Source organism: Hyaena hyaena, unplaced genomic scaffold (genome assembly GCF_003009895.1).
Source record: "Hyaena hyaena isolate Hyena2069 unplaced genomic scaffold, ASM300989v1 scaffold_1002, whole genome shotgun sequence".
Lineage (NCBI taxonomy): Eukaryota > Metazoa > Chordata > Mammalia > Carnivora > Hyaenidae > Hyaena > Hyaena hyaena.
Window position 1 is genome coordinate 124,502 of NW_024081636.1, and position 19,385 is coordinate 143,886.

Sequence of the window (19,385 nt, forward strand, 5' to 3'; positions counted from 1 at the left end):
AAAAAAAAAAAAAAAAAAAAAAAGATAAAACATTAAAAAAAAGAAAAAGTAAAGGAATAAAATAGAATATAATTTTTTTCTAATTATGGTATATATATTGAAGCAGTTCTCAAATTATGATTTTTATTTTCCTCTAATTATTTATAGCCTCTAAACTTCACATGGTGAATATACATTCCTATTGTAAAAAGAATAAAAAATATGCTGTTACATACACACACACACACACACACACACACGCACACAAATATCCCAACATTTTAACAAGGGTTATCTCTGGATAGTAGGATATTTTGGTTGATATAAACTCTACCTACACATCAGTTTTTCCTAATATTTTCTGGAAGGAGCACATGAGACTTACCTAACTGGAAAAGTAATTTACATTCCCTCAGGAATTGCTTCTAATATTATATCAGAGAATTAACAAAATGTTAAATTTACACAAGCATAATCACTCAGCTTCTTAGATTTAGTCAAAAGGGTATGTATATCTAACAATCTTGATAATGACAGATAAAGCAGGTATGGGCTTTCAACAAACTGTCTTCTGAATACAGTTTCTTCCATCTCTGGCTTTGGTTCTCCAGTTCAATATTCATTGTTTACATTTACCTAGTGCTATTTATATGAGCCAAACAAAGACTAAGAATTCAGGGCCTCTCACTGTCGCAGTAACTTCAGATTCTTCTTTTGTGAAATGAATAAAATGGCAAGGTTTGTATCACAGTCAGATTTTCAGAGAACTTAATTTTTCCTTTATGAGAGAAATTTAAAAATATTATTTGAAAAGTTGAAGAATGGAAATCAAGCAGAACCCAGTTATTTTGGCCAACAGCAATGTGTTCTAGTATAGACAGAGAATGTTTTATTTCCCAATGTCGTCTTTTCCAGGGTGAGTGTAGGAAAAAGAAATGGAGGCATGCGTTCTAGTGGTCCCATAGTCCACTAGTTCCTTGTTCAATCTGTGGCAACTTCCATAAATGTGGTGCTATCTTACCAAATTAAAAACTCAGAGTTGGTCCAACTGACACCGAAATATCTTCAAACCTCAAGATTTGAAATCCTATGTTAAGGTCAATTGCTTAAAGGGCTAAACTTGCTTAGTTAACAGCACCAGAAAAATACCAATCCTGCATTATTCTGTGGATCATATGTGCATGTCTGATAGCATAGACATATGCTATCATAAGACAGGTAAAACCTTCACTTGCCTCTACTCAAACAGAATAAAGTGAGAAGCGAGAATAACACTGTATGTTAATGATACTGGAATTAAAATAAAATACATATACATACACATATACAAGCCCTCACAAGAGCTTAGTTACACTGTAGTAGGGCTAAAAAGATAGAAATGCAACAACAGCATTTTCTACATTTCACAAACAGAGTATTTGGGGGTTGTGCATAGTGTCCCTTTGTGTTGAGATAGTGTTACTGGACTCTGAATTAGTATATTCAAAGACTCACTTCCTTTCTGATTGCCCATAATTCCTCCTCAAGAATCTGTGACTGTCTTTCATTATTTTCAGATGTTTCAGTATTTTATTACAGTTCTGTCTTGTAAGAACAATACCTGTATAACTCTTAACGTTCCCTTCAACACAGAGGGACAAGAATTAGCATAACACTTCAGAAATTGCTTTGCCTCCTTCAATCACTTTTCTTCTGGGCTGTCACGTTCCGTTCTACTTGTTCCTCCCAGGATAGGCCCTGCGCTTGGGAAGAAGGACAAAGACTTGCTCTGGTTCAGTCCTGCTACTGTGTGGGTAAACCTTTCAATTCTGGGATTCAGTATTAGGAACTCACTTGTCCACAGACATAAGCCACCTTCCCTAATGTTCACTATATCCATAATAAAACAAGTATTTTCACCTCCATCTGACAACATTTTATCTAATATTCGGTTGATTCAGAATCTAGATGGGGAAAGCTGTGTTAGGTTACTAGATCTCCAATACTACTATTACAAGAACTACCGATGCTACTATTTTTAACACTACCTATGGCTGTCTCACATCAGCCAAATCTAGCACAAAGGGTGTGTATTAGATACTGCATACCAGTCAGAAGCCTGCTTAAGAATTCCATATTACCAGGTAGGGCTTTGCAGGAGAAGGGCTTGGGCAGAAGATAGTCATAAGGCAGTATATATACGAGTTTATTCAATAAATACCTTTCCCCACACAGAAATCTTAGATAAGAAAATCACATAGCATTCATTATATTGCCCCTAACTTGAATCCTCTCCTACCATCCCTATCACAGAGAATGGATTCTGAAGTTGTCCAAGCTAGATAACTTGACATGTCTTCTCTTAATCCTCTACCATTATATCAGCCACCACCCTGATAATTCTCTCATTTAAACACTCAACTACTCCTTTCCTCATTCTTACTATTACTCAGTTTAAAGTCACATCATTGTGATTTATAGATGTTATAATGGGCTTCTGACCAATCTCTACAATGTCGATTGTGGGTGTTGGTTATACTATTGTATGTTGTTTGACAAAACTATACACTAAAAATGATGAATATTACTATATGTAAACTATGCTTTAACTAAACTGAACTAAAAAAAAAGCAAGCAAAATAACAGCAACAAAAAATCCACCCCATGAGTTTGACTCACCTCTCAGCTCCCACTTTGCTATCAATAGATTTATCCCCCACACTGTCCACCAGAAAACTCATTCAACAGGAAATGTGTGCCTGTACTCTGCCTGCCTACACATTTGTCACGACTCCTCATTGAGCATTAAAGTTAAGGCTTTTGGAAAATGGTCCTAACCCCCTTCCTCATAATCCCCATGACCCTTTCTCATCTTCTACCACTCTTCATTCATCCCAACCCTCATGCACCTTAAGCCCTAATAAAAAATGATCTAAAAAGGATTCTCAGAACAACGTATGCCCCTTCTTACATCTTTGCACATGTGGGGAGCTTTTAAAAGAATTCCGATTCTAGCCTCCCCACCACACCCATTTTTAAAAATCAGACTTTCTGGGGTGGTTCAAATGTGAAACCAGACTGAGAACCACTGATATAGAAATGGCAACCCCTTAAAGGAGAATTTTGTACCTGAACCCTATGAAGGCACATGACATTCACTCTAACTTGCTGAGCTTTGGGCTTTTTCGTTTGACTCTCAGTCTCTCATGGACAAGAGCCTTGACTGATCTCTCCATTAGCACTTCTCAAACTTCACTGCAAATTCAAATCACCTAAAGATCCTGTTAAAATACAGATTCTGATTCATAAGTCTGAGGTGAGACCCGAGATTCTGCATACTTAATTAGCTTCAGTTGAGCTAAGGCTTCAGGTCCCCAAAACACACTGAGTAGAGCGGCCGCACATAAAAGTTGCTCAATAAACACTTATGAAATGAATAGGTATCATCTATACCATTCTTTACACTTTGCTAAGTAACCAAAATTGTAGTGATGTGGCAGAATCATGTAGGAGAAATCTCACTTATTCTTTTTTTTTTTTTTCACTCTCTAGTTATGACAGATGGTTAGTTCCTGACAAATGGTTAGCTCTTACCAACTCTCATTTTCTTTAGCAGCAGGTAAGAGGTCAGGCAAGAGAATTCTTCTGGGTTATATGTATGACAAATCATTCTTGCATTTATGCTCTTAGCACTAGGGAGAAAATACATATTTGAAGTAATAAAACTTAAGTCACTTTAAATACATGTCATTAATTAATAAAAGAAACATTTTCCACTGCCCATCATACACCAGGCACGGTCTTAGGAACTAGATGTGTTAACTCATTTTACCCTCTCCATTAGCCTCTGAGTGGTTATCTCAATTTTACAGACCAGGAAACTGAGACCTAGAAATCAGGCACTTGCCCAAGGACTTACGACTAGGAAGAGGCAGAGGTAAGAACTGCCCAACCACCCATGCCTATTATACAACCTAGATAGTAGTGGCAGCTACCTTCTATTGAGGCTCTATCTCAATCCCCTCACTCCTTCCATGTCTGATCCTGTATAACATAAGTCTGATCCACTCCTTCCATGTCTGATCCCTTATAACATAAGTCTGATCATGTCACATCACAGCTTAAAACTCCCCAATTCTCCTATCATACTTTGGCTCTTACGCTAAGCCCTTACTCTGCCTTACGGTGCATTCCTTCTGCCAATTCCTCCAACTTCATCTCCTACCACAAGCCCTCCGAGTTTGCGGGGCAAGCTGCAGGGAGCCATGCCAGCCTCCTACTGTTCCTCGAACATGTCAAACACATTCCCACCTCAGATCCTTCGCACCTGCCACTAGGTCTTTATATTCTACATCATGACAGCCACACAGTCTCCTTCGTCTCTTCTTTCCATCTCTGCTCAAATTTCTCATCCTCAAAAAGGCCCACCAGCTATGCTATGTAAAATGGAAATCCTATCACTTTTTAATCTTACCCACCATATTAGTTATATATTGAATGAATGACTTCATATCCTTCCAACAGTACTTTAAAGTCACCATTTTACCCTGTTTGCAAATGAGAAACCCCCCAAAGGTCAATGAAGATCAAAGAGCAACTAAGTCACTAAAGCCAGGACTTGAAGTTACTATACTGATGTGAATACAACACCAGCAATGTAATCAGAGTCTTAGAAGTCTTCTCAATCGTGTCTCACAGTTGTCTTTTCTTTTAAACCACGTCCTCTGAACTCAAAAATATTAGCTGATTATTCTGTGTTTTGTGGAAAATCAGATTGGGGGAAGAAAATAAATCACTTTTCTGAACACCATGGCATCACTGGGGTCCAACAATTGTGTTTAGTCTCTGAAGCTGCTAGCTTCTGGATACCCTATCAGCATCATCTGTACTATCTAATACAAGGCTTTTCAAACTTTTCTCTGTAGGAACATATATGCGACAGGCTATGAGCACAGGCTCTGAAGTAAACTGCCAAGGTTCGAATTCTGACTGCTACTTACTAGCTGTGTGATCTTGGGCAAGTTACCTAACTCCTCAATTTCTCTGTTTCCTTATCTGCAAAATGGGGATAATTATAATACCTCAAAAAACAGTTGTGAAAATTAAAAGAACCGAGATATGTAGAGGGCTAAGAAGAGTAATATGCTCTCAAATGTTAGCTATTAATAGTCTCAAATTTCAACACTTTCACAAATAATATATACACCTTAAAAGAAATATAAATGCATCAGTGTATGATAATCCCAGGAATAAGAACCACCCTTTGGATTGGGAGTTGATATTTAATTGAATGGATGTAACCTAAAAGTTTACAGGAAACTAAAATTCAGAAGAAGTGAGCCAGGGAGGATATGTAATTCCCAGATTTATTGCCACCTCCTATCTTTTGATTTTGAACTTGAAGACTATCAGCAAAGCACACTAGTCAGTCTTAAGAGCTAAAAAGAGAATGGAAAGGAAAACAGACCCAAACCTTTTAGAGATTCATAAATCACATCTTTGTGATTTAATTCTTTTTTAATTCTCTCTTGAAACAAATCAGAAGTCAGAACAGTCCACAAAATGATGCACTTAAATCCCCTGTGCAAACATGCCTGACACACTCTGTAGGGACCCAAGCTTCCAGGTGGTATAGACATGGCAAAAGTAAGCCAAAATCACAACAAACAGACATCAGCAGCTATTAACTTCTCAAATAATTACAACAAACTTTCTGTATTTCTAAGCACTGAGAGCTTATCAACTGCTTCAGGAGAGTAAGGAAATTGTCTATCTTGTTCATCACTGTTTCCCTAGACCTGCAACAATAATTGGTACGTAATAGGCCTTCAATAAATATTTACACCAATTATTAGGCAAATTAATATTACCCTTCACAAAGATGATGACAAAAGATGAGACAGTAACTTATCTGTACTCTAAGCAAGATGTTAAGATATTTATGAATTCTTAGAGGTTATTTTTGATAGCGCTAACTTTACATCTAAGGTATATAAGCATACACATTTTCTAGTGGTAAATTATCAAGGATATTATAAAATATTAAACAACTAGTGAAAAATTAGTATGAAAAATGTATTTCCTTTTGATCTGTATATTAAAACTATTGGGTGTTATATGGAAACCAACTTGACAACAAACTATTTGGAAAAAAAAAAGATTTGTATTATGCATAAACAAGCTTTTCTCAGACTTATCTTATGCTTAAAGAAAAGTTATTAAAAGTAATGATTCATGACTCAAAAAAATTAAATTAAAAAATTTAAAAAATTTAAAAAAATAAAACTACTGTCAAGTAATTCAAATTGAAATTCAAGCTATTCAACTCATTCCAATAATTTCCAATAACTTTTTAATTTTTAGAAATTGCTGGTGTAATCTTCTATATGCTGCAGCCATCCCTGGCTAAACAACGCGCTAAGTCAAGTCACAATTTGATGTAAGAATCCACACCAAACTCTTGTAACAACTTCCCCGTTAAATGTATTGTCATGACTCCCCAGCTCCTTATTCTTGTTACATCCCAGGCAGATCAGGAAACAACTTGAGCACCGTGATCAGGTATGTTCCTGGACATCAGAGAGACTGGACCAAGGACAGAGAGCACCCATAATAACAATGATGCCAATACCACCTACCTACCACCCTATTCAGTTTGGGGCCACCTTGCAGGAGGGCAAGGGTTGCATCCCCACAATCATCACTTGCCACCACCCCTCGCTGCCTGCTGCCTCCGTGCCCTCAGCAGCTCTGGGGGACCAGCTGTGTCCACACCAACACTCTCCGAGGCCCTACCTAACACTCTTCTCTACTGGGCAACAGCATTGGGTAACTTGCAGTCCCAATGAGAGGAGGATTTCTCTTTACTCACTAATACAGTAGAATTTTAATGTTTAAAAAACAGGTTTGAGGGGCGCCTGGGTGGCTCAGTCTGTTAAGCATCCAACTTCGGCGCAGGTCATGATCTCACGGTTCGTGGGTTTGAGCCCCACGTCGGGCTCTGCGCTGACAGCTCAGAGCTTGGAGCCTGCTTCGGATTCTGTGTCTCCCTATCTCTCTGACTCACCCCTGCTCACACTGTCTCTCTCTCTCTCTCTCTCTCTCTCTCTCTCTCAAAAATAAATAAAACGTGACAAAAATTTTAAAAACAGGTTTGACAACACAGCTATGTACCAACTGATAATCAACCCTGAGTATTACTATCAGGTGGTCATAACACTACGTTGAAACATCTTTAATACAAATGAATCGTTAATCTGTTCATCTGGAAGACAATTTGAGTGATTATTCAGAAGATATCCATTAAAAATACTTCAATTTATAAATTACTAAGACCACAGAAACAAACTAATTCCAATTAGGGTTAAAAAGTAGCTAAAAAAGGTGGTCAGGGAAGGCTTGCCTGAGAAGCAGAAATCTGAGCAGAGATTCCAAAAAGTGAACAACAAAACCACGTAGATATCTGAAGGAAGAACATTCCCAAGTCGAGCTGCAGAAGAACTAACTTCAAATGCCCTGAGGCTGGGACATACTTGGCATGTTGAGGGATGGCAAGGTAGCCATTGGGGTGGGAAAGTAATGTGTGAAGGGAGATCAGTGAGAGATGAGGTAGGAGAGGTATACACAGGCAGGTCTTGTGTGGCCGTGAAAACAATGGTAAGGAATTTGGATTTGACAGTAGGTGTGATGGAAGGCTGTGGGAAGATTGTGAGCAAGCAAATGGCATGTCAGATTTACGTATTCATGGGATTCACAAGAAAATGTATTATCTGTGTATCTTTTATATGTCTTAATATTTTTTATATTTTTAACTCTCTGCATCCTCTACTGCACTGTGTTAAATGCTGCTTTGAGGTTGAATAAAATGAATCCTAATAATTGAACATTGGATTTGGCAATATGGAGGCCATTAGCGATCTTGACAGAGATTTGAAATTGCTGGGAAGTATTGGTGGGAGGTGGGGTGTGGGGGAAAGGATCCTAACTGAAGTGAACTCAAGGGAAAATTGGAGCAGATGATTGGAGAGATAGCAAGTATAAACACCTCTTTCAAGTTTGCTGTAAAATGGAGCAAGAAATAAAACAAGTTGGAGGACCTTGAGGGACTAAGTAAGGAGATGCTACATTCTGTTTGTATGTTGACTGGAAAAATCCAGTAGAAAAGATTTTTTTTTAATGATGATCTAGGAATAGGGGAGGGTATGTGACAGAGGTAAATCTTCGAGAGAAGTGAAAAGGGAGAGGACCTAATCTGCAGAGGTGAAGAAGTTGTCATTAGATAGTAGCAGAGACAGTACCTCTTTTTTTTTTTTAAATGTTTTATTTATTTCTAGGAGAGAGAGAGAGAGACAGCGTAAGCAGGGGAGGGTCAGAGAGAGAGGGAGTCACAGACTGAAACAGGCTCCAGGCTCTGAGCTGGCAGTCAGCATAGAGCCCGACGCGGGGCTCGAACNCAGGGGAGGGTCAGAGAGAGAGGGAGTCACAGACTGAAACAGGCTCCAGGCTCTGAGCTGGCAGTCAGCACAGAGCCCGACGCGGGGCTCGAACCCACGAACCGCGAGATCATGACCCGAGCGAAAGTCGGACGCTTAACCAACTACGCCGCCCGGGCGCCCCCAGTACCTCTTTTTTTAATACAAAGTAAAGAAAAATATGTGGGTTACAGACAACACCACATTTGGTGATGGGAAGATATGGATGTTTCTGGTGGCTTATATTTTCATAAACAAGGAAGAAATGCCTGAGACTTAACAGAACTGTTGCTATGAAGCTGGACAGCCAGGACATTAAAGTTCACCTAACTGAAGTCATAGGGGTGGGAGAGGAGCACAAAACTATGTGACGATTAATTATGAAACAATATGTCATATTTGAGGCATAAAGAAATAGAAGTATAAATAGTATACACCACACTCAAAAATTCATCAAGCATAAACTCCTCAGGTGCTTTTTAATCCTTTTAAGAGTTCTGGGATGTTACAATTATTACTTATACTTAGATCACACTGACAGACTAGACACCTGTTTTTTCTGGTCACATACTTAAGGCTACATATCAGTATTATCATTTAACTTGCTTCCTATTTTATGACCTGAAAATTAATCTTACAAGGTTACAGCTATTGTGGCTTTTATAACTTCATTCCACTTTTTTTCTGATCTGCTAAGAAGAATGCTTACCAATGTCAGTTTCCTGATCATTCTCCCTGAGTTTGGGTGTGGCCAGACGATACTACTAGCAACCTTATATCTACCTAATTAGAGAACAATAAAGTTGACCTTTGAAAGTATGCACTATCAGAAAGTGTTTTCTCTTCATCTATTTTAAGGGTTACATTTGTTCTCTATGCATATAAATAATTGATGAGAATGAGACTAAATCAATGAACATTTGAAAATATTTTCTACAACTGTATTACATCTCAACTGTATTTAATCTCAAGATATTTAATTAAATATAATTGCATTTAATCTCAAGATATTTAAGTGTTTTGGGGCGCCTGGGTGGCTCAGTCAGTTAAGCTTCTGACTTAGGCTCAGGTCATGATCTCAGTTTGTAGGATGGAGCCCCACGTCCAGCTCTGTGCTAATAGCTCAGAGCCTGGAGCCTGCTTCAGATTCTGTATCTCCCTCTCTCTCTCTGCCTCTCTCCTGCTTATGCTGTCTCTCAACAATAATGTTTAAAAAATTTTTTAAGATATTTAACTGTTTGTCAACACTCATCTAAAGAAAACTAAAACTAAACTATGATAATTTCATGTATTGTACAGTTTTCCTTCCACTGGCTCATCTGTCAACATCTCTCCCAGAAATTAGAGCCGTTTTATGAAGGATTACTGTGAATATGGGCATCAGCACATTTCTAAAAGGTTCCCAGGTGTACAGTTCTCCTCAATGTCAGCATAATTCCATTTCTCCAATATCTTGAGCTAGATGTAGTTGCTGTCTGACAAAGCAGTGCGTGTTAAGGCTGTATTTACCCAATACAGCATTTAAAAATTGACTACTGTAACTGCTAATTTGCTTGTCTGTATTCCCCTCTAGGTGACGATTTCTGTGGGATCAGGGGCTGTGTCCATTTAGTTGATCTTTGTGTCCTCAATCTGACATATAGTAAGAGGTCAATAAAACATATGCTGAATTAGTGAAGGTCCCAGAACTTCGGAGAGTAGTTAGGAAGACCCACAGCGGTCCCACTTACCTGTGAGATCCAGAGTTCTGTCCACAAAGACCACTGATGCCCTGCCTGTGGCAGTCTTCCGTCTGTTCTTGGCAGGGGCATAATTAGCCAGATCTGCAGCGATGATCCGACTGAGGGAGCCTACGGCAAAACACTCCTCCCGCACCCTTAAATGCTCACACAGAGAACTGAGGCCTGACACCAGGCACCTGATCTTCAGAAACAGCTCAGGGGTGAGGGCGGCGGCATCCACCTCACTCAGGCTTCCTAGCCTCCTCCTGTCCGGTCGGGCACTGTTAAGGAGATGCACATCCTGGGGAAGCAGCGGAAAAAGGGAAGCGAAGGCTGGAGTCAAGGCGAGGTGGGGAGCCACAGGGGCGAGCAATAGCGGGACGTGCAGCACCTCGGCGGTGTAGTTCATATTGCCCATCCACTCACACAGCTTCTCCTCCAGTTGCTCGAACACCGGCTGCTGCCCCTCCAGCTCGGCCGCTGCAGCCGCTGGCACGTGGTTAGCGGTGAGGTGGACAGCGTGGTTCACGGCTGTGACCACCACACAGTACTGGAAGTGACTGCGACAGATGATATCCCGTAGGGTCTCCACGGTCCGGCCTTTCAGCAGGCAGCTCAACACGAACACCGCCTTAGGCTGCTTGGCTCCACCACCAACTGCGGCGGGCTCGAACTCCCGCAGGTGACACTCCGGACCTCCCACAGCCTCCAGAAGGCGCGTGGATCCGCAGCCCCAGTGCAGGCTCTCGGCGCAGGCGGCGTCCAGGTAGACCAAAGCCCGTTTCACTTTGGCCAGCACCTGCTCCCAGCCTTGCTGGGTAAAGGACAGCACGCCCGGGGCGCTCATGATTGGGGGCTCGCAAACTGCGGTAGGTCGAGTACAGGAACTTGTTTTAGAACTCACAGCTTCCGGGAATTGGGCTCCGGGAGGCTTTGACAGTCAACACAGTACACGTGGTGCTGCCTCTGACGCGTCCAGTGTCCGCGCACGTTGATGACGTAGCGGAGCGTGATTGGCTGGCCCAGAGAACGCGCGGAAGGACGGTGGGGGCTGGGAAGAAGTGGGCAGGGCTCGGTGGCTCCTGGGTGCTTTGAAGTGTCTACGCAGAGCTAAACTGTTTTCTTCTCGTTTCGTCTGTGCTCGGGTTACCTTTCCCTGCGTCTTGAGAAATCTCGGGAATAAGAAAAGCTAATCCGAAATTTGGCATTTTCTTTGGTTCTTGAGCACACCTCTAAAAGCCGCTGTGCTCATCTAAACCTAGAGCCGCCAATAGAAGTTAAAAACAACAAAGTGATGTGTAATGGATTGCTATAACACGTATGTTATAGCGCTCAAGCCTCATAAGAAACTTACTGGTCTCATTTTAACTTTCCCATTTTCTTTCTCTCATTTCATCGGCACTAAATCTGGATCTGCTTCAAAAATCCTAGATTCCAGCCCCTTTGGCCCATCCATCCTTGCCATCACTGGCTTAATCCACCATTATCACTCAGCTGGACGGTAGCAATGATCCCCCATCGTTTCCCAGTTTTACATCTCCCTCCAATTCAGTTTTCTTCCTAATGAACTAAGCTGGTCCTACCATTTCTGGCCCAGTTGCCTATAGGATACAGCCAGATTCCTTATAATGGCACCAAAATCGTTCATGATTTCTCAATTTCTCTCCAGCTACTCCCTGCCTAGAACACTATATACATGCACAACTAAGTCAACAGATTGAGCCCAGAATGTTTCACAAGTTCAGTTCAATGCAATCACTATTTGTTAAGCACTTACTAGGTATAATCGCTGACCCAAGCAACAAAGGCCTAACGATTAATAAAATTCCTTGATCCATGAAGAATTTTCACCTCTTCTAAGTATTTGCCATATCATGAGGTAAATTTTAACAACTTTGTTTTCTTACAACATTGTACACTAAAGGCCTGGCATATCCAACACTAGAAAATAGCATGTATTCAATAAATGTTGATTAAATGATCAATAACTGTTCAATTCATATCCATATAATAAAGGATATATTCAATCAACTTTTAATGGAAATGTACAATATTTGGGACACTATATTAAGCATTGAGAATAGAAAAAGGCACAGCCTTGCCTTCAAAAGAATCTGAAATGAAAGGACCCACACATGTAAAGAAAGCAAATGCATTACAGTATAGAAGCATTTTTTTTTAATGTATAAGAGTTACAAAGGAGGAAAAATAAATTCTGACTGACTTAAGGAAAAAAGGAAGTGGTCAGAAGAAGTTTCATATAAGACATGAGTTTTGAGTTGTCTTCAAAGAAAACAGGTGTTCACCAGGTGGACAGGATGGGGAGGAGCATTCCTGGCAGTTCAGGTAGAGATTGCAGCCTGGACAAAGGTATAAAGGCATGAAACCATATAACACATTCTCCGGAAATACACACAGTTTTGTATAGCTGGAGTGTATCGTTTGAAGAGAGGCCCAAGCTGAAACAAGAGCTAAGAACTAGAAAAAAGGGACAAGATCAGAGTGAGTCTTATATTTATTATAAATAGTAGCAGCCAATTGAGTTAAAGTATTGCTAGGAGTGGATATAATTTTGTTCACATCTGGAGTTTTAGCAGGGGAAAGGATTCTAAATGGAAAATGGTTTGATAAAATTTAAGACAGGGGAATATTTAGAAAACAGTCACAGCAACAACTCTGGGTAAGAACAGATAAGAATACCAACAAAGGGGCTGGACAGAGTGGGATATATAAAGCATGTTAAGCAGATGGAGTCCAAAAACCTAGTGACTAGATTGACAAAGAGAATAAGGGAGAGAGAGAATTACAGATTCACACCCAGTTTTCTGGCTGGATGACTGCTAAGTAGCTGTCACTGAGATTTGGAAAACCAGAAGAGAAGCAGATTGGGGAATAAATGCACTGAGTTCAGTCAGGATATGTGTTTGTTTGTTTGTTTGTTTGTTTGTTTAATTGTGGAAAAATACATAAAACTTACCAGTTAACCCTTTTTAAGCACAGAGTTCAGGACAGTTAATTATCTGCACAATGTTGTAAAACCAGGCTCCAGAACTATTTTATCTTGTGAAACCAAAACTTTACATCCACCAAACAACAACTTCCCATTGCCCTTTCCCACTGGCAACCACAATTCTACTTTCTATTTCTATAAGTTTACCATTCTAGATATCTTATGTAAATGAAATTATACAGTATGTCTTTCTGTGGTTTATTTCAGTTAGCATAATATCATCAAGGTTCATCTAACATATGTGTCAGAATTTTCTTCCTTCCTAAGGCGAAATTATATTCCATTGTATATACTATCGTGTATACTGCATTTTCTTTATCCATTCATCTGTCAGTGGGCATTTGGATTGCTTTCACATTTTGGCTATTGTGAATAGTGCTGCTAGGAACATGGGTATACAAATAACTCTTTGAGACCCTGATTTCAGTTCTTTTGGGTATGTATCTGGGAGTGGAATTGCTAGATCATGTAGTAATTCTATTTTTACTTTTTTTGAGAGATCTCTGTTTTCCAGAGCTGCTGTACCATTTTAGATTCCTACCAACAGGGCACAAGGTTCAAATTTCTCTGCATTCTCACCAAAACTTGTTACTTTCTGTGGTTGTTTTGATATTAACCATCCTAAATGAGCGGGGATTCGTTGTTTTGAAGGTACTGTGGGACATCCAGGTGAAAACATCTAGTAAGCAGTTGGATGTATGATTATAGACTGCAGGAAAAAAGTCTGATAATTTGAGTATCTGCAAATGGGTGTACCTGAGATTGCTTAAAGAGCATGAAGAAAGAAAGAAAATGAGAGTGATGGACAAATCGCTGAGCAACATTTCCTGATCTACAGAAGAAATGAAGCTAGTTAATAGACTTATGGGAGAAACAAGCTTCAAACAGAACGAGTAGGGGCATCTGGGTGGCTCAGTCCGTTAAGTGTTGGACCTTGTTTCGGATCATGATCTCACAGTACACGGGTTTGAGCCCTGCATTGGGCTCTGTGCTGACAGCTCAGAGATTGCTTCAGATTTTGTGTCTCCCCTGCTTCTCTGTTCCTCCCCCACCTGTGCTCTGTCTCTCTGTCTCTCAAAACTAAATAAACATTAAAAAAACTTTTTAAAGAGAGTGGAGTAATCAACAGTGGCAAATGTCTGAAAAGGGAAAAGTGAGATGGAATCTAAAAAAAAAAAAAAAAGGTGACAGACTATGAAATTGAGGTTAAAGAAAGTAGCTTGGCCCCTAAAATTCAGGAAGGGAACAGTACTGTGATGTAATAAGATCCAGAACATAGCCTTGAATGCAGACTGTTGAAGTGGAGTAAATGGAGGTTGTTGAATAATTAGATTCTAGGAAATTGGAAAATATGAGACAGCCAGGATGCGCAAGGCACTCATTTTGATGCCAAGTAGGAGAGAAAAGGAAGACTGTGGATCAGACCCCAACATCATCTGTGAATGAGGGGATATGAAGACAGAGAGGAAGAGGTAGTAAATGAGGATGCTATGTGCTGGCAAGGAGGATTTTCACAGGAAAATGGAACCATAATGGTATAATGGTGCCCCACAAGAGTCAGGGAAGTGGCAATACTACCTCAGGCTCTACAGTACAACAGGGTTAAGGGAAATGGTGGGCATCCAGTATAAAACGAATAGGAAAACTACTATCTTTAAAGAGAAGTTATATTTGTTTCAGTGAATGAATAAAGACATCCTTCTGCTAAAATATTGAGATACTGGACATGTATACATAATGGAACAAAGGTAGGGACCGAGAAGTAAATGCAGAATTGGGACATGAGCCTGAAGAAACTGGGGAAAAACAAATACAGAGAATGTAGGGAATGACACTCTAAGAGTTGACAAACAATGAATAAGAACTGAGGAGATATAGAGGACCCCATAAAGTTGTGCAGTGCACGACCTATATGGCCAAATGCAACCCAGGGCTGCCAGATCATGAAGAGGTTAGTAGACAACATGGCAGGAAGTTTGGGTTTTACTGTATGTGTAACAGGAGGCCACTGAAGGGTTTGTGTCACTCAAAATGCAGTGTGGCAGTGGAGATGGAGGGAGTTAGACTGATTTGGGATATATTTTACAGGAAGAACTAATGGGACTTGCTAACAGGTATTCCTCAGTATGAGAGGGACTCAGAAGGGAAAAACAGGAATCAAGGGTAATTCGTTGGGTTTTGGCTGGAACAATGTCGGATAATGATTATTGATCGAGGGAGTAGTATAGGAGTGGGACAGGACAGGTTTGGGAGGGCAACTTATAAGTTCTGTTTTTGGCATAAGTTTGACACGCTTATTCAACATCCAAGGGAGGCATCACTGAAACATCAGAGTGAGCTCAAGGAAAAGTTGAGACTGCAGATGGAAAAATGGGAGTCATTGGCTGTCAATGACATATGATCACATAGACAGTGTTAAAAGTCATGCATAAGTTTGACACGCTTATTCAACATCCAAGGGAGGCATCACTGAAACATCAGAGTGAGCTCAAGGAAAAGTTGAGACTGCAGATGGAAAAATGGGAGTCATTGGCTGTCAATGACATATGATCACATAGACAGTGTTAAAAGTCATGCATAAGTTTGACACGCTTATTCAACATCCAAGGGAGGCATCACTGAAACATCAGAGTGAGCTCAAGGAAAAGTTGAGACTGCAGATGGAAAAATGGGAGTCATTGGCTGTCAATGACATATGATCACATAGACAGTGTTAAAAGTCATGGGACTGGACAAAATGACCTTCAGAGACAAGGTACACAGAAAGGAGAATCCAGAAAAAAATCAATTCCTTATTCTCAGATATTAGGGTGGAGTCAAATGAATTCCTGCTGAAATTACATACTTAAAGGTAATCAGAATTACCTTATTTCAGTGTGATTTGTACTTCTTTGTTTAACATAATTAGCAATTATTACTGCCCACAAAACCAAACATATCTCCTTTTGCCTCATTTCCAATCCCTCCACATGCATGGTCAACATTTGGCTTAAGGGTTTACTAAGCACTTATCTGGTGAATACAGAAATAAAGAAAAATTTGTTCTCATCCTTAAAGAGTGTGCAGTTTACATAACAGTATAGATGTGAATAGGAGATGGCACAATTTTGCAGAAACAAATAGCAATATAAAATTTAGTATTAAAATATGTCAGAATGCAGAAGAAGATGGATAATTGGGGCTGAACTCCCCACTGAAGTATCTATAAAGGAAGTATCTCGAAAGAAACTGCACTCTACATATGTGCAGTTATTCAGGTTGTTCAAAGGACAAAAGGCCTAAACCATAGCGTACCACCATCTTGCCTCTAATTGGTCACATGCTTGGACATCTGAAACCTCATTTTAGCTTTGCTATCCTTCCAGGAAGCAGGTGTCATATGATATTTTAATATATCAATTTACTGATGAGGAAACTGAAGAACATTGAGATTTAAGGGACATAACTAAAGTTGGCAGTGAATAACACAGTCGGGCCTAAATCTCATATTCATGCAAAACACATTTACTAGTACTAACTGCCTACCAGATATTGAGCAAGGTACTTTTATTTGATCTTTACTTCTTGCGATCATTTTAATCATCACCTATTAAGCAATCCCTTTCAGTACTTCTCAAAGAGCAACGTATTTAAACTGATGCTTGGTTGTTTTTGGGTTTTATTTCCCAAGAATCAACAAACCATGCACACACAAACACACCCATCCACCCACCCATACACAGACACACACAATGATGAAATGGAAAACAAATAGAATATACAGAGTATTGTAGTTTGATAAGGTCATAGGTTTATACGATATCTTCGAATTACCTATCTTTAAACTCTCTGCTGCTGAGTAGGAAGAGAAATAAGTGTATCCAGGCAAAGAACTCAGTATAAAAGGAAGGAAGGAAGAGGCCTTTTAAAAGTGGTTATTAGTGGTTTATGGGCTTTTCTGCTTGTGAAAATATTTATTTTCAAAGCTTACCTGAAATGCTACCTCCATTGTAAAGGTGATTCTGATGCCTTGGTTATTATTAATCAACTCTTCATTTCAGCTTAAGCAGTATCTTGAAAGACAAGCTTATTTTAGGCAGTCGAAAGGAGAAAAACAATCCTTGGCAGAAAGCAGTTGGTTCTTCCATGAAAGCACCAAAGTTCACTATAGACTCACGGAATAATAGACAGGCCTAAGAGTGATTGCCTTATGATGCTCCTAAGCAGATTATAAAATCTTCATTTCATTACTGTCAGTAGAGGCCACAATCTACTAAGTGCTAGGCACCACATCGTGAATAAATGACATGTAAGAAGATGCCCTGTTTGAGGAAGGGAGTCCTAAGAAAATAGATATAATTACTATAGGGTGTGATAGACACATGCCATTGGAGCAGCATAGAGTCTAGAAGGGTGTAATTAACTCTGCTCTACCTACCCTCCCATAACTCTATCTCATCTATATCCTCTTTCTTACTGCCTCCACTCCATCTCATTTTGGGTCCTCAATGCACCAAGTATGCTTCTACTTCAGGGCCTTTGCACTTCCTATTTTCTCAGTCAGATAGGGCTTCACCCAGAAATCCACAAGGGCTTACTTCTTTTCTCCATTCAGCTCTCTACTCTTATGTCACGTTATTAGAATAGCTTTCTCTGACCTCTTGTTATAAAATTGCACCTAATCCCTCTTCATCACTCTGCTCTAGGTCTCCCTATCCTGCTTATTCTTTCCTTGTCACAACTTGATAAAGCTGTGAATTTATACATTTATTGTATTTTCCTCCATTAGAACGAAAGCTTCACAAAAGGAAGGACTTTGTTTTACTCATTGCTGAACCTGCATAGCCTAGAAGAGTCTCTGGCACTTGGTAGACTCTCAATAAACGTATTTATAGAACAAAGATATGGGAGGAAATAAAGTGGGATTCAGGAAAGATTTCACAATGTTGGCTATACCTCAACAGAGTTTAGATAACGGAGACTGGGAATAGCCTTTGAATCTTCAAAGATAAAGGGAGATTAAAACCACATGTTTAAATAAGGGGAGATGGTGTGGCATTGTTGGGATATAAACATTTCATTTGTGTTTCTATTAAAGCATATCCACTTTTTTCCCTTGTAGGGAATTAATTAAGACCCTTCTGACTTTCTCAATAAATGGAGAGCTTTTTAAGGGCAAGGACTACGCTCTACTCATATTTTTGTTTTCCAAGTTCTTAAACAGCAGATAGTCAATAACTGTTAAATAAAGAACAATATTTATTGACCAGACAGCAAGTAAACCCATGGTTGAATTGTAAACTTTTCTGTTGGAAAGTGAATCTCCTGTTTGAAAACTTTTGGACCAAAAGAAACCTTAGAGACCATCATATTCAGCTTTCCCACTTTATAGATGAGAAAACTGAAGCAAAGAAAGGTTAATTACCTGAGGTCACACAACTAAGTAGTTATAGTTAAGAACTAGAACACTAATTTTGACCCATCGTAGATTATCTTCTCCCTGAAGGATGTGTTCAAAAGAAGCCTGATATTGTGGCATTATCTACTAAAATAAAAACTGCACATTATGATCTTGGATAAATATTTTACAAATCTGCAAGAAGTCATTTATAAGGCTTTTCATTGCAGTGTTTTTGGGGGGTGTGGTTAAAGTGAAAAGTTGAAAGCAATCTAAATGTACATCACTAGGGAAATAACTATACATTTTGTGATAGACATGCTATGGAATATTGGGAAGCACTTAAAAATGGATATAGTTTTTTTTAACAAGGTAAGGATTTCCAAGACACTTAATAAAAATAAAAATTAAAAAAAAAACCAATCTGCAGAATGATATACAGTATCTTCCCCTTTAAAATTCGTTAATCTTTGGTTCTTCCGCCAAAACAATACATGTGAAGTGAACGTATAGAAAATCTGAGCATTCACACCAAACGGAAAACGATGGATACTTCTGCCAATGGACGGTAGTGAATGAGGGGGTGATCTCGGACCTTAGTGCAATGTTTTAGTTTAGCAAAGAGAATGCATTATTCACTCACTAGCTTGGCTTTCGCTTGCTGTTGAAATTAAATTTTCAATAAAGTAGGCATTGTTTTCTTCTCTAATAAGAAACGGCAGTGACAAGGTAACGATTGTGTCAAGGGTGATACATGTGAGGAACGAAACAAGGCCTTTCACAGGATTAAAAAAGAGACAAAAGAGTTGGGAAAGAAAGCGTTAAGGGGCAAGGGAACCAAAAAAGTA

General features: G+C 39.5%; 1 protein-coding gene across 1 annotated transcript in view; it reads right to left on the minus strand.

The window, feature by feature from the left end:
- The window catches only part of LOC120223539 (sec1 family domain-containing protein 2), an 80,339-nt gene extending 69,248 nt beyond the window's left edge, over positions 1-11,091 (minus strand). The window contains exon 1 of the mRNA XM_039221724.1: positions 10,160-11,091. Within this exon, the coding sequence (XP_039077655.1) occupies positions 10,160-10,997 (838 nt within the window). The 5' untranslated portion in view covers positions 10,998-11,091. The remainder of the gene's footprint in view (positions 1-10,159) is intronic.
- Between the last annotated feature and the right edge of the window lie 8,294 nt (positions 11,092-19,385).